At 36.8% G+C, this 15,953-nt stretch overlaps 1 protein-coding gene across 1 annotated transcript in view; it reads right to left on the minus strand.

Annotated features, from left to right (window-relative positions):
• The window catches only part of NECAB1 (N-terminal EF-hand calcium binding protein 1), a 206,651-nt gene that overhangs the window by 60,159 nt on the left and 130,539 nt on the right, over positions 1-15,953 (minus strand). Inside the window, exons 6-8 of the mRNA XM_036830071.1 lie at positions 12,328-12,449; positions 1,491-1,567; positions 1,209-1,225 (exon numbers count right to left, since the gene is read on the minus strand). Coding sequence (XP_036685966.1) covers positions 1,209-1,225; positions 1,491-1,567; positions 12,328-12,449 — 216 coding nt within the window. The remainder of the gene's footprint in view (positions 1-1,208; positions 1,226-1,490; positions 1,568-12,327; positions 12,450-15,953) is intronic.

Consider the following 15,953-nt stretch of genomic DNA (forward strand, 5'->3'; position numbering starts at 1 on the left):
GTTGGTCTACTTAACCTTTGCTCATGCCATCACCTTACCTGAATGCCCTCTCCAACTGCTCTCTGTTTACTAAAAATTTATTTTCCTATAGCAAATACTTATTAGTTTGTTAGCTGACTAACATTTATTCTGATTTTAATGACAATATAATTTCCTTCAGTGAATGATCTCATCTCATTTTAATACTTGACTGTTAACCAAGGTTTTCTCTCCTTCCTTATCTAAGAGACCAGCATGCAACCATAACAAGACAAACCAGACTCTCCCTCCTGGAAAGTGGAATCTTGAGCAGAATGTCCATAGACTGGAAATTGTTGAAACTCATTTATTCCAGTGGAGACAACCTGAAAGACTGGTGAGTATTTCTTGCTTACCTTCATCTCTAGACTTATCTTGTCTACTGACTTCCTAAGTCTAGATTCTAAACTGTCTGTTGATTCTGTGAACACTCCCATTTCCTTCTAGAGATTTCTTTTTTTATTAAAGAGGTAATTTCTGTTACTTGCACTCAAAATTCCTAATTGTCATCATTTTTAAAGGCTCCTTAACCCCTTCCTGCCACAAGAGGTCTTTCCCAGCTTGCAGTGATCATTCCTTCAGGTTAGCAACTGTAGATTTTAGTATATGCTCCATTCCTTTGGCAGTCACATTCCATTCCTTCAGTCAGTCACTAAGTATTTACTGAGCATTAACAACGAGCTTGGTTTTGTGCAACTGCATATTTTTAAAAATCTGTTAACTCATTTTTTGAATATAGAATATTTTTACGGGTAGACTCTGGGTTCTTCAAAGTCAGAAACTCTCTCTCAAGCATAAACGTTCCTTCCTTCGTGCTTGGCATGCACAGAAAACACATATTCTTACTGATTAACAAAAGCAGCCTCTTCCATTAAAGCTGCTTAAGAGGAAAATAACTATAATATTAGGACTACTTGGTACTAATTGAATTAGTCAATAAAAATACAATAACTGGAAACATAAAATATAGTTCTGAAGAACTCTTCATCATATCCTAACTTGCTTGCTAACTTGGTAGTTTTCATGCTAAAAATCATCAGTTAAGATGCTAATTTCTAGAAGTTGAGTGTGCAATATCATCTTTTAGTGTACCACACAGCCATTTCCCTGAATCACTTTGAAACATTCCCAAGACATCAACCAGGTCATTCCTAAGAGCTGCCATTTGCATCATTCAAGCACACTGCTACCTTACATGATTGATAACCTAAAAGTCAGACAATGCAGTAGATTTATTTAACTTTAAACCCTATATCCTATTTTAACTATAATTTGGGATTGGCGTGGGGGGGGGGGGATGAGAATTAACATAATATTTGCTTTAACAAAAATCCCAAATAATTATCAAGCAGTATAATGGAGATCCTTGTTGCTATTCTATCCAGGCAGACATGAATATTGGGGCAATAAGGAATAATGAGTCATAATCTACTGAAAACTAAGAGGGAGAAGAAAGAAAAGGAAGCACTCACCTTCTTTTCCAGTCTATCAATTAATTTCTGGAGTCTGTTTATCTGGGTCATCCATTGGTTATCTTCTTCTAATAAGCCTTGAGGGGAAAACCATGAGGGCAATATATTAAACTCTAGACAGATCAGGAATGCTTTGGTGTCTCAGAGCTTTTCTTTTACCCTGAAGGAAGAACACAGTGTCATTGGCTAATCACCACATTTAAATAAATAAATAAATAAATAAATAAATATATTTACATGAGTTCTTTCTAAGTTATTGATTTCCATAGATCCATGTATCCCAGTGGGTTCATTTTTACAAGTCTATGTTGTTTATGTTGTTGCCTATACTAGCCTTTGATATTCAAAAGAAAAGATCCTGCTGAGCCATTTTTACCACCACATAATGTAGCTGATTTTTCTTTTAGAAAAAGGAAAGCACCAAGAAACAATTCTAAACTTACTTCTGGGGCAGTGGCAGGAGCCAGGGAAATCACAGCCATGAACACAGCAAGGGATAAATTATTAATCAAAAAGAAGTATAAGGGCAAGGTAGCTGGTATCTCCTTCCCTAGGGACTAACCTGAGTGGACACTATGGTCATGGCATAGCAGTTAAGAGTACAAACTCTGGAGCCTGCTGATTTTGGTCAAATTACTTAACATCTCTGGTCTCACTTTTCTTATTTTTAAATGGGCATAATAATATCACAAGCCTCACCGTGAGGATTGTGTATATATACACATATGCATACATACATATGTGTAGATATATACATACACACACAAACGTACATGTACTATGTATGTAGTATTTTTAATATGTTCTGTATACACACACACATCTCTATCTAACACCAGGTTAAACATTATGTAAGTTCTGCTGCTATTATTGTTGCTATTATATATGTTATTATGCAAAGGCAAGAAGGAGTAAGTTGTGGTCTAAGCCCCTGCACAAACATCCTGGGATCCTTGTGTATCCTTATGGCAGCTTGCTCAAAATATTTTCACAGACATTTGCTGAAGTAATACTTTTTAATATTTCCTGATAGGCGAATGTGATTGAATTTAAGACTCTAAAGCCTTGTTTTAGTTTTGAATGTTAGGAAGATAAGACCTAAATTATAAGGGGGTAGTACTTTACATTAGAATTCAATTCTCCACCTGCTGTCTTCGGTGAAGCTCCTCTCAAACCCCACCAAATAAATTATGATGCAAAAAGAAGCAGTAGCATTGCCACAAGGAACTGGCTACTAAAAATGAGTGCTTTTACAATAAAAATAATATTATAAATATGTAAACAAAGTTTATGTTTATATTTTAATTTGCAAAGTAGTTAACATCTTTCCATTCTAGGTTGCTCCTAAAAGAATTTAAGGCAGCTATCACAACAAAGTCCCATAGAAGGATATTTTAGGCTTAATACTGTTTTCTAAATGACTAAAATGGAAAGAACAATCTATGGTTTAATTTAAAAAAATTTTTTTAAACATCTTTATTGGAGTATAATTGCTTTTAAATAATGTGTTAGTTTCTGCTGTATAACAAAGTGAATCAGCAATACATAAACATATATCCCTTGTTTAATTTTTTATATTCCACATACAAGTGATAATATTCAGTATTTGTCTTTCTCTTTCTGACTTATTTCACTCCAGGTCCATCCATGTTGTTGCAAATGGCAATATTTCATTCTTTTTCATGGCCGAGTAATATTCCATTGTATACATACATATGTGTGTGTGTATGTATATATATATATATATATATCACATCTTCTTTATCTATTCATCTGTTGATGGACACTTAGTTTGCTTCCATATCTTGGCTATAGTAAATAATGCTTCTATGAATATTGAATGTACCTTTTTGAATTAGTGTTTTCATTTTCTTCAGACATAATCCCAGGAGTGAAATTGTTGGATCATTTGGTAGTTTTATTTTTAGTTTTTTGAAGAAACTCCATACTGTTTTCCATAGTGGCTGCACCAATTTACATTTCCATTAATGGTGCACTAGAGTTCCCTCTTCTCTACATCCTTGCCAACATTTGTTATTTGTGGGTTTTTTTGACAATAGCCGTTCTGAAAGGTGTGAGGTGATATCTCATTACGTTTTGATTTACATTTCCCTGATGATTAGTGATGTTGAACATCTTTTCACGTGTATGCCGTCTTTGGAAATATGTCTATTCAGGGCTTCTGCCTATTTTTCAATCTGGTTGTTTGGGGTTTTTTTTTTTTTTTTTTTTTTGATGTTGAGTTTTATGAGTTCTTTGCATATTTTGCATATTTAACCTGTTATCAGATACATCATTTGCAAATATTTTCTCCCAGTCAGTAGATGGACTTTTGATTTTGTTGATAACTTTCTTCACAGTGCAAAAGATTTTTAGTTTGATGTAGTCCCATTTGTTTATATTTGCTTTTGTTTCCCTTACCTGAGGAGAGATAATTATTAAAACTAATGTCAAAGAGTACACTGCCTGTGTTTTCCTCCAGAAGTCTCATGGCTTAAGGTCTTACATTTAAGTTTTTAATCTACTTTAAATTTATTTTTGTGCATGGTGTGAGAGAGTAGTCCAGTTTAATACTTTTGCATGTAACTGTTCAGTTTTCCCAACACCATTTATTGAAGAAGCTGTATTTTCCCCACTGTATACTCTTGCCTATTTTGTCTTAGGCAAGATTATTTGCCCATAAAAGTGTGGGTTCATTTCTGGGCTCTCTATTCTGTTCCATTAATCTATGTGTGTGGGTTTGTGCCAGTACCATACTGTTTTGATTACTGTAGATTTGTAACATAGTTTGAAATCAGGGAGTGTGATACCTCCGGCTTTGTTCTTCTTTCTCAAGATTGTTTTGGTTATTTGGGGTCTTTCGTGTTTCCTTCCCCTTTTAGAATTATTTGTTCTAGCTCTGTGAAAAATGTCACTGATATTTTGATAGGGATTTCACTGAGTCTGTAGATTTCCTTGGGTAATATGGTCATCTTAACAGTATTAATTCTTCTAATCCACAAACATTCTATATCTTTCTTTTTTTTAACATCTTTATTGGAGTATAATTGCTTTACAATGGTGTGTTAGTTTCTGCTTTATAACAAAGTGAATCAGCTATACATATTCTATATCCCCATATCTCCTCCCTCTCCTCCCTCCCACCCTCCCTATCCCACCCCTCTAGGTGGTCACAAAGAACCGAACTGATTTCCCTGTGCTATGCAGCTGTTTCCCACTAGCTATCTATTTTACATTTAGTAGTGTATGTATGTACATGCCACTCTCTCACTTCGTCCCAGCTTACACATCCCCCTCCCCATGTCCTCAAATCCATTCTCTACGTCTGTGTCTTTATTCCTGTCCTGCACCTAGGTTCTTCAGAACCATTTTTTTTTCTTTAGATTCCATATATATGTGTTATCATATGGTATTTTTTTTTTCTCTTTCTGACTTACTTCACTCTGTATGACAGTCTCAAGGTCCATCCACCTCACTACAAATAACTCAGTTTCATTCCTTTTTATGGCTGAGTAATATTCCATTGTATACATGTGCCATATCTTCTTTATCCATTCATTTGTTGATGGACAATTCAGTTGCTTCCATGTCCTGGTTATTGTAAATAGTCCTGCAGTGAACATTGTGATACATGACTCTTTTTGAATTATGCTTTTCTCAGGGTATATGCCCGGTAGTGGGATTGCTGGGTCATATGGTAGTTCTATTTTTAGTTTGTTAAGGAAACTCCATACTGTTCTCCATAGTGGCTCTATCAATTTACATTCCCACCAACAGTGCAAGAGGGTTCCCTCTTCTCCACACCCTCTCCAGCATTGATTGTTTGTAGATATTTTGATGATGGACATTCTAACTGGTGTGAGGTGATACCTCATTGTAGTTTTGATTTGCATTTCTCCAATGATTAGTGATGTTGAGCATCCTTTCATGTGTTTGTTGGCAATCTGTATATCTTTTCTGGAGAAATGTCTATCCATCTGTTTGTCTCATCTTCAATTACTTTCATCAGTTTTCGAAGTGCAGGTCTTGTACCTCCTTAGTTAGATTTATTCCTAGATATTTTACTCTTTTTGTTGGAACCATAAATGGAATTGTTTTCTTAATTTCTATTCTGATACTATGTTTTTAGTGTATAGAAATGCAACAGATTTCTGTATATTAGTTTTGTAACCTGAAACCTTACCAAATTCGTTGTTGAGTTCTGGTAGCATTTTGGTGGTGTCTTTAGGATTTCCTATGTATAGTGTCATATCATCTTCAAATATTGACAGTTTTACTTCTTACTTTTCAATATGCATTCCTTTTATTTCTTTTTTTAGTCTTATTTCTGTGACTAGGACTTCCAATACTACGTTAAATAGAAGTCGTGAGAGTGGGCATCCTTGTCTTGCTCCTGATCTTAGAGGAAATGCTTTCAGCTTCTCCCCATTGAGTATGATGTGGGTTGTCATATATGGCCTTTGTTTTGTTGAGAAATGTTCCCTCTATACCCACTTTCTGGAGAGTTTTTATCATAAATGGATGTTGAATTTTGTCAAAAACTTTTCTGCAGTTATTGAGATGATTATATGAATTTTATTCTTCAGTTTCTTAATATAATGTATGACATAGATTGTTTTGCAGATATTGAAGCATCCTTGCATGCCTGGGATAAATATTACTTGATCATCACTCATGATTCCTTTCATGTATTGCTCAATTTGTTTGCTAACATTTTATTGAGGATTTTTACATTTATGTTTATATTGACCTGAAATTTTCTTTTTGTGTGTGATATCTTTTCAGGTTTTGGTATCAGGGTGATGCTGACCTCATAGAATGAGTTTGGAAGTGTCTCTGCCTCTGCAATATTTTGGAATATCTTGAGAAGAATAGGTGGTAACTCTTTTCTAAATATTTGGTAGAATTCATCTGTGAGGATAACTGGGCCTGGACTTTTGTTTGTTGGGGGTTGTTTTATTACTGTCTGAATTTCATTACCGGTATTTGGTCTGTTCATATTTTCTGTTTCTTCTGAATATGTTCATTTCTTCTACATTGTCCATTTTATTGGTGTATAATTGTTCATGGTAAGCTCTTATGATCCTTTGTATTTCTCTGGTGTTAGTTATAACTTCTGTTTTATTTCTGATTTTAATGATTTGGACCCTCTCTTTTTTTCCTTGATGAGTCTGGCTAAAGGTTTATTAATTTTGTTTATCTTTTCAAAGAACCAGCTCTTGCTTTCATTGGTCCTTTCTTTTTGTTTTTACTGTTTTTAAGTCTCAGTTTTGTTTATTTCCTCTCTGATCTTTATGATTTCTTTCCTTCTACTAAATTCAGGTTTTGTCTTTTCTTCCTTTCCTAGTTGCTTTAGGTGTAAGGTTAGGTTATTTATGTGAGATTTTTCTTGTTCCCTCAGGTAAGCTTGTATTGCTATAAACTTCCTCTTAGAACTGCTTCTGCTGCATCCTGTAGATTTTTGATCATTGTGTTTCCATTTTAATTTGTCTCCATTTATTTTTTGATTTCTTCTTTGATTTTTCCAGCAACCCATTGGTTTTTATAGGCATATTCTTTAGCCTCCATGTGTTTGTGTTTTTTTGCACTTTTTTTTCTTGATTTCTAGTCTCATAGCATTGTGGTTGAAAAGTTGCTTAATATTATTTCAGTCTTCCTAAATTTACTGAGACTTATTTTGTGGCCTAGCATGTGATCTATCCTGGAAAATGTTCCATGTGCCCTTGAAAAGAATGTGTAATCTGCTGCTTTTGGATGGAATGTCCCATATATACATCTGTTAAGTCCATCTTGTCTAAGGTGTTGTTTAAGGTCAGTGTTTCCTTATTGATTTTCTGTTTGGATAATCTGTCCATTGATGTAAATAGGGTGTTTAAGTCGTCCCCTAGTATTATTTTGTTATCATCAATTTCTCCCTTTATGTTTGTTAATATTTGCTTTACATATTTAGGTGTCCTACATTGGGTTTATATATATTTACTTTTGTTATATCTTCTTCTGGGATTGATCCCTTGATCATTATGTAATGTCCTTTTTCTCTTTTTACAGTCTTTGTTTTGAAGCATACTTTGTCTAATATAAGTATTGCTACCCCAGGTTTTTTTGCATTTCCTTTTGCATGGAATATCTTTTTTCCATCCCCTCATTTTTAGTCTGTCTGTGTCTTTAGATCTGAAGTGAGTCTCTTATAGGCAGCATATATATGGATCCTGTTTTGGTTTCCAAGCAGCCATTCTATGCCTTTTGATTGGAGCAATTACTTATTGACATTTAAAGAGATTATCAATCGGTGTGTACTTATTGCCATTTTGTCAATTGTTTTGGGATTTTTAAAGTTCTTTTTTGTTCCTTACTTCTTTGTTTTTTGTTCCCTTCCCTTATGATTTGATGACTTCCCTTGTGATTTGATCTTTAATGTTATGTTTGTATTCCTTTCTCTTTCTTTGTTTGTGCATCTATTATAGATTTTTGGCTTGTGGTTACCATGAGTTTTATATATATACATATATACCTATATATATATATACACATATATATATATATAGGTATATATATATATATATATACCTATATATATAGGTGTATATATATATATATATATATATATATATAGGTATATATATATATATATATATATATATATATATATATATATATATATATACACACTGGTATATTGATCTATATACCGGTGACTTTAAATAGTTACGGATATATATATATATATATATATATATATATATATCCGTGACTATTAAAAGTTGTTAATCTTTTAAGTTCAAACCCATTTTAACAACTCTGCATTTTTACTCCCATGCCCGCATTTAATGTTTTTGACATCATATTTTACATTTTTGTTTTTTATATCCCCTAACTGTTGTGGATATAGATGATTTTACTACTTTTATCCATTAACCTTCCTACTAGCTTTATATGCAGTTGATTTATTATCTTACTATATATTTCCCTTTACTAATGAGATTTTTCCTTTCATAATTTTCATATTTCTAGTTGTGGCTTTTTCTTTTCTGCTTAGAAAAGTCCCTTTAACATTTCTTGTGAAGCTGGCTTGGTGGTGATGCTGTCTTTTAGCTTTTTCTTGTCCGTAAAACTTTTGATTTCTTCTTCAAATCTGAATGAAAGCTTTGCTGTATAGAGTATTCTTGTTTACAGGTTTTCCCCTTTCATCACTTTAAATATATCATGCCACTCTTCCTGGCCTGCAGAGTTTCTGCTGATAAGTAAGCTGATAGCCTATGGGAGTTTCCTTATATGTAATTTGTTGCTTTTCCCTTGCTGCTTTTAATATTGTCTCTTCATCTTTGATTTTTGCCATTTTATTATAATGCTTCTCAGTGTGTCACTTTGGGTTGAACCTGTTTGGCACTTTCTATCATTCCTGGACCTGAATTACTGTTTCCTTTCCCAAATTAGGGAAGGTTTCAGTACTGTCTTCAACTATGTTCTCTGCCTCTTTCTCTCTCTCTATTCTCTTCTGGGACCCCTATAATGCAAATGTTAGTACACTTGATGTAGTCCCAGTGGTCTCATAAATAGTTCTATTTCTTTTTTTTTCTTTTCTTCCATTCAGCTTGAGTGATTTCACTACTCCGTCTTCCAGCTTGCTGATTTGTTCCTCTATAGTATCCAATTTATTGTTGATTCCTTCTAGTGCATTTTTTATTTCAGTTTTGTATACTTCATCTCTGTTTGGTTCTTCTTTATATTTTCTATCTCTTTGTTAAAAACTTCTGATATTTCCCTCTGTTTATCCAAACTCTTCTCTCAGGTTCTTTGAACATCTTTATGATAATTAACTTGAACTCTTTATCAGATACATCACTAACCTCCACTTCACTTAGTTCTTCTTCTGGAGTTTTATCTTGTTCCTTCATTTGGGACTAATTCTTCTATCACCTCATTTTGCCTAATTTGCTGTTTTTATTTCTAAGTATTTGGTAGGTTTGTTACATTTCCTGACTTTGGAGAGGTGTCCTTTTGTAGGAGATGTCCTATGTGTACCTGTGGTGCACTCCTCTATGGTCACCAGAGCTACATGCTTTAGGGGTGCCCCCTATTTGTGTTGTGTGGGTACTTCCATTTTGGCTGACTGACTACTGTGGCTGGTCTGGTAGGTGTGGCTAGCCCCTGTCTGGTTGATTGCCAGGTCTTGCCTTGGGCAGAGGGTGCCAACGACTTGTGTGTGAGGGCTGGTCATGACATGGCTGACTGCAGTGTCCTGGGATTCCTGGGGCTAGTGCTGGATCACTGGCAGGTGGATCTTGGTGCTGGGGTGGGTGGCTGTAGGGCCACAGGTGCCAGATCTAGTCTTGCCCTACTCGTGTATGAGGCAAGTTCCAGACATGGTTTGCTGCAGGGTCCAGGGTGTCCCAAAGCTGGTGTCAGCCTGCTCGTGAGTGGGGCTGGATCCCAGGGCAGCTGGCTGAGGGGTTCAAGGTGTCTCAGAGCTGGTGTCTCAGAGCCGGGGCCTAAAGGGTTGGAGTCAGCTTACTAGTGGGCTGCACTGAGGCTTTGAGCATACCAATCCTAATGCCAGCTCACTGGTGGGCAGACCCGGGTTCCAGGTTCTCTGAATGCTGGGTCCTGAGGGTACCAGAGTTGATGTGTAGGCCTGTTGGTGTGTGGGTCTAAGTCCCAGGGGATCCTGGGGCTGGTGCCTGCTCAATGGTGGGTAAAGCTAGTCCTAGGGCTAGTGCCAGCCCATTGGTCAGTAGAACTGTGTCTCAGGGTCTCTGGCTGAAGACCCCTGGGGAGGGGATCCCAGATTTGTTGTCAACCCACTGTGGGTGAGGTTGGGTCCTGATGGCAGACTGTGGGACCCTGTAGTTTCTTGGGGCTAGTGCCAGTGCTTTGGTGGGTGTGGCCAGGTCCTGAGCCCTCTGGTGGGTAGGGTTGGGTCCTGGAGCAGCTGTGGACTCAGGGATTCTTAAGTCAGCCAGCTTGCTGGTAGGTGAGCCTGTGTCCCCACCTGACTAGCTGCTTGTCTTGAGGCATATTAGTACTAGTGCTCACAAGCTGGTGGGCAGGGACAGGTCTCAGCACTAATTAGCTAGAAGAAGGATTCCAAAATGGTGCCTGCCAGCACCAGTGTCCTTGTGGTAGAATGAGCTCCCCAAAATAGCTGCCACCAGTGCATGTCCCCAGGATGAGTTACAGTTGCTTCCTGCCTCTCCAGGAAGCTCTCTAAGATCAGCAGGTAGGTCTGACCCATTCTCTTTCCAAGTCACTACTTCTTACCTGTATCCCAGAGCATGTGAGAATTTTTGTGCACATTTTAAGAGTGGAGTCTCTATATCCCACAGCCTTCTGGCTCTCCCCAAGGTGAACCCTGTTGGCCTTCAAAGTCAAATGTCTGGGGGTTTGATTTCCTGGTGCAGAACCCCAAGCTGTAGACCCTGATGTGGGGCTTGAACCCCTTGCTCACTTGTGGAGAAGCTCTGTGATTGTAATTATCCTTTCATTTGCGGGTCACCCTCTTAGGTATATGGATCTTGACCATACCACTTCTCTGCCCCTCCTACCCATCTTGTTGTGATTCCTTTTCAATGTATCTAGTTGCAGAATATCTTTTCTGCTAGTCTTCTTGTCTTTCTCATCAATAGTTGCTCTGTAAATAACTGTGATTCTGATGTGACCATGGGAGAAGGTGAGCTCAGGGTCTTCCTATTCCACCATCTTGGTCACTCCTACAGTGGTTCTAAATGAGCTTCATGATTTTTCCTGTACTTTTGATACTGATCAGGAGAAGATATTGCCCCAAGTAGTCCCTGATCCTAAGAAACTATATGAGGAGTAGAACTGAATCCAACCTGCAGGCTGGAGCCACATCCAGCTGAGATCATTCAAATCACAGTCAAACATAGACCCATGAGAGAAAAGAACCAAATATTTCCAGTTGTAATCACTGAGATTTTGAGGTTGTTTCACTGTAAAAAATGACTAATAATCCATTACCCCTAGACAAATAGCTTTACTTTCTGGGGAGATGGAGATACTAACATCTATCTTATAAGGTGTTAGGATAAAAAAAGACAGTGTTCAAGAAAGCACTTTGAAATCTTTCAAATACAATCTGTGTAAATACAGGCTATATCTATACATTGATTTTCTGAAATGGTAGATATTTAAATATTCATTTATGTTAAAATGACATGTTCAAGTGATATGTGCAGGTACATACAGATACATATATACATACATATGCATATATATTCATACTTTATAAAAATTACTCTATTTAGCAACATAAGTTTTCATATTTCAAACTGATTTTAAAGTAATTAATATAGATTACATGGTTAAAATATGATGACCTAATGAATATTATTAAGGTCTCAGTCTCATAAATCATACACTACATTATGCACTTCAAAAGCCACCATAACTTTAGTCCTGTTATGAAAGGAACCAATAACCTTTTCCTAAAATGAATTTAGAGTATGCTTAACCAGGCTTGGGGATCTGGGATTAGGGTGCAGACTAAAGGGCACCTCCTTTGTTTGGAGATGATGATGATTTCTATAGGTCTTAAATCTTTCACATTTTAGGTGATTGAGTCACTTTCTTCCTTACCTATCATGTCTCTGCGTACTGCCCAAGCACAACTGCTAGGATTCTGACAGAACTGATGATTAGGATCACCACCCTAGTCCTTAATATCTTAGACTCTTTACCACTTTGGTTTTCAAACAAATTTGTTTGGTGTAAGAAAAGCATTCCGTGATTATAATTTTAGTTGCCTTTTGGTCCTTTTTAAATAAGTCAATATGAAGATACAATTGAGTCAACTTCAAGAAAAATGACAAAGCTTCATTACCTGCACCATAGACATTAAACTGAGGGCTGTTGGGAGAGAAGCTGTTGTGTCTCTGGACTCGACGACTTGATCGTTTTCCAGGCCATTGAATCGACAGGACTTCTGGTTTGGTTGGCCCTTGTCTTGAACAACAAAGACAATATTTAACCTCAGTGTCAGGGCTTCAGTCTTTTACCTCAAGGAACAAATCTTCAAAGATCAGTCACAAGGATTTTCTAGTGTAGTGAAATGAAAACTTATGAGAACCATGGCTTGGCAACGTGGTCTAGAGATACATGGTAATGTGGCATTATAAGTGAAACTAAGGAAAAGAGGGGGGAACATGGCAGAGTAGAAGGACCTTGAGCTCACCTCCTCTCACTAAACTCAATATTTTGTAATAATCTATAAAGGAAAAGAATCTGAGAAAGAAAAAAAATATATATATATAAAACCGAATCACTTTGCTGTACACCTGAAACCAGCACAACATTGTAAATCAACTATACTTCAATAAATTATTTTTAAAGTTATTAAGCAGAAAAAAAAAAGAAAAGACATTGGGCTTTTTTTATTCTTGTAATTTAAAAGTTTGAGTGAAAAATCATACCTTGATTTGTAATTTAAGAAAAACTACTTTCTTTTATTGCCAAATTATCAGTGGAAAGAATGTTTATTTGTATGCTTCCATTGTATTTTGTTTAGTTTGAGAACACCTATGTAGTTTTTTTTTTTTCCTTTTATTCAATTTTTAACTTAACTGCTTAAATCAAAGCTAAATATCCAAATAGTTAAAAAGTCAAATAATTCTATAAACTTATTCCTACAAACAGGTTCTCCCCTTCACCATATTGTACCCTCATTCTCCTTACACAAAGACAACACTTTTCAACAAGTGTTTATTTGTGTTTATCTATATATAACAATACTATCTCTTGGGGAGGTGTGACCAAGATGGTAAAGTAAGGAGACACTGAGCTCACCTCCTCCCATGGGCATAACAAACTTACAACAATTTACAGAGCCACTGTTGAGAGCAACAACCTGAAGACTATGAGAAGATTTTCCACCACTAAAGGAACCACAATGAGATGGGTAGGACAAATGGAGATGCAGTATAGTCAAGATCCACACCCTTGGGTAGGCAACCCACAAAGAGAAAGAAAACCACAATTGCAGAGGTTATTCCCAAGAAATGAGGGGTCCAACTACCACATTGGGCTCCCAAGCCTGAGGGTTCTGTACTGGAAAGATGAGCCCCCAGAACATCTGACTTTGAAGGCCAGTGGGGCTTGCATACAGGAGAGCTGGAAGGCTCTAGGCAACAGAGACTCCAGTCTTAAAGGGCACAAACAAAATCTCACACAATCTGAGATCCACAGTGAAAGAGTAATTTAAAAGAATCCTGGGTCAAACCCAAGCTCTCCAGCTGATCTTGGAGAGCTTCCCAGAGAGGCAGGAGGTAACTGCAACTCTCCCTGAGGACACAGAGAGTGGTAGCAGCCATTTTTAGGAACTTGCTCTACCACAAGGACACTGGTGCTGGCAAGCACCATTTTGGAGTTCTCCCTCTCACATATTAGTGCTGGGGGTTTACCTGTACTTTAGCAAATTGGCGTTCATCCTGGGAACCACAAACCCAGCAGCCAGCCACAAGAGACCCAGCTCTGCCCACCATCTGCCCCAGGACCTGGCCTGTCCCAGTCCCAGGTACCTTGGACCCCACAGTTAGCCACCCTGAAGCCCAACGCTGCCCAACAGTGGACTGGCACCAGCCCTGGGATTCCCCAGACCATGCAGTTAGCCACACTGGGACCTGGGCCTGCCCATCAGCTACTACAAAGCTGGGCCTAGTAGCCAACTGGACCAGAGAAAAGCCCCACCTGCCAGCACACCCATAGTAATTGGTCCCACCATAACAGAAGGGCCCATGCAGCCCACATAGTGGGTATGCCTAGAGTATATAGCTCTGGTGAACAGAAGGAAGTGTTTTGCCAGGCCCAATATGATGTCTCCTATAGAAGTCCACTTCCTCAAGATCAGGAAACATAACTGACCTACCTAATACATAGAAATAAAACAGAGAATTTGGCAAAATGAGGTGACAGAGGAATATATTCCAAACGAAGGAACAAGATAAGACCCCAGAAGAAGAACTAAGCAAAGTGGAGATAAGGAATCTACCCAATAAAGAGTTAAAGCTAATAACCATAAAGAGGCTCAACAAACTCAGGAGAATAATGGATGAACACAGTGAGAAATTTCAGAGTTAGATAAAAAATGTAAACACAGCTGAAGAATACAATAATTGAAATAGAAATACATGGAAGGAATCAACAGTAGAGTAGATGATACAGGAGGAATGGATCAGTGCCTGGAAGACAGAGTAGTGGAAATCACCCAGGCTGAACAGAAAAAAGGAAAAATAATTTTCAAAAATGAAAATAGATTAAGAGACCTCTGGAACAACATCAAGGTAACTAACATTACCATTACAGAGGGCCCAGAGGAAAAGAGAAACAGGGGAAGAAAACTTACTTGAAGAAATAAAGGCTAAAAACTTCCATAATCTGAGAAAAACAACAGACATCCAGGTCCAGTAAGAATAGAGGATCCCAAACAAAATGAGCTCAAAGAGATCCACACCAAGACAAATTGTAATTTAAATGGCAAGAGATTATAGATAAAAAGAGAATCTTAAAATCAGCCAGAGAAAAGCAACTAGTTATGCACAAGGGAACTTCCGTAAGACTATCAGCTGACTTTTCAGCAGAAACTTTTCAGGCCACAAGCAAGTGGTAAGATACATTTAAAGTGATGAAAGAAAAAACTTACAATCAAGAAGACTCTACCCGGCAATGCTATTATTCATATTTGAAGGAGAGATAAAGAGTTTTACAGACAAGCAAAACCTAAGAGTTCAGCATCACTAATCTAGCTTTACAATAAATGTTAAAGGGACTTTTCTATGTGAAAAAGAAAAGACCATAACTAGAAATATGAAAATTATGAAAAGAAAACCTCATTGGTAAAGGAAAATATGCAGTAAACGTGGTAGATCAACCACTTATAAAGCTAGTAAGAAGGTTAAAAGACAAAAGTAGTAAAATCATTTATAACCACAATAAGTAGTTAAGAGATTTACAAAAGAAAAGGATATAAAATATAAAGTCAAAAACATTAAATGTGGCAGGGGGAGTAAAAATGCATTGTTGTTAGAATGTGTTTCAACTTAAGAGATCAGCATGTTTAAATAATCAACGGATATATATAGGTTGTTATATATAAATGCCATGGGAACTACAAACCAAAAATCTATAATAGAGATACACACAAAAAAAAGAAAGGAATCCAAACATAACATTAAAATAGTCATCAAATCAAAAGGGAAAATAGCGAAAGAGCTAAGTTACTAAAAAGAACTATACAAAACCCCCAAACAATTAACAAAATGGCAATAAGTACATATCTATCAATAATTAATTTAAATGTAAATGAACTAAATCCTCCAATGAAAACACAGAGAGTGGCTTAATGGATTAAAAAAAAACAAGACATGTATAAGCTGTCTACAAGAGACTCACTTCATATCTAAAGATACAGATGCTGAAAGTGAAGGGATGGAAAAAGTATTCCATGAAAATGGA

The sequence above is a fragment of the Balaenoptera musculus genome, chromosome 17 (assembly GCF_009873245.2).
Source record: "Balaenoptera musculus isolate JJ_BM4_2016_0621 chromosome 17, mBalMus1.pri.v3, whole genome shotgun sequence".
Lineage (NCBI taxonomy): Eukaryota > Metazoa > Chordata > Mammalia > Artiodactyla > Balaenopteridae > Balaenoptera > Balaenoptera musculus.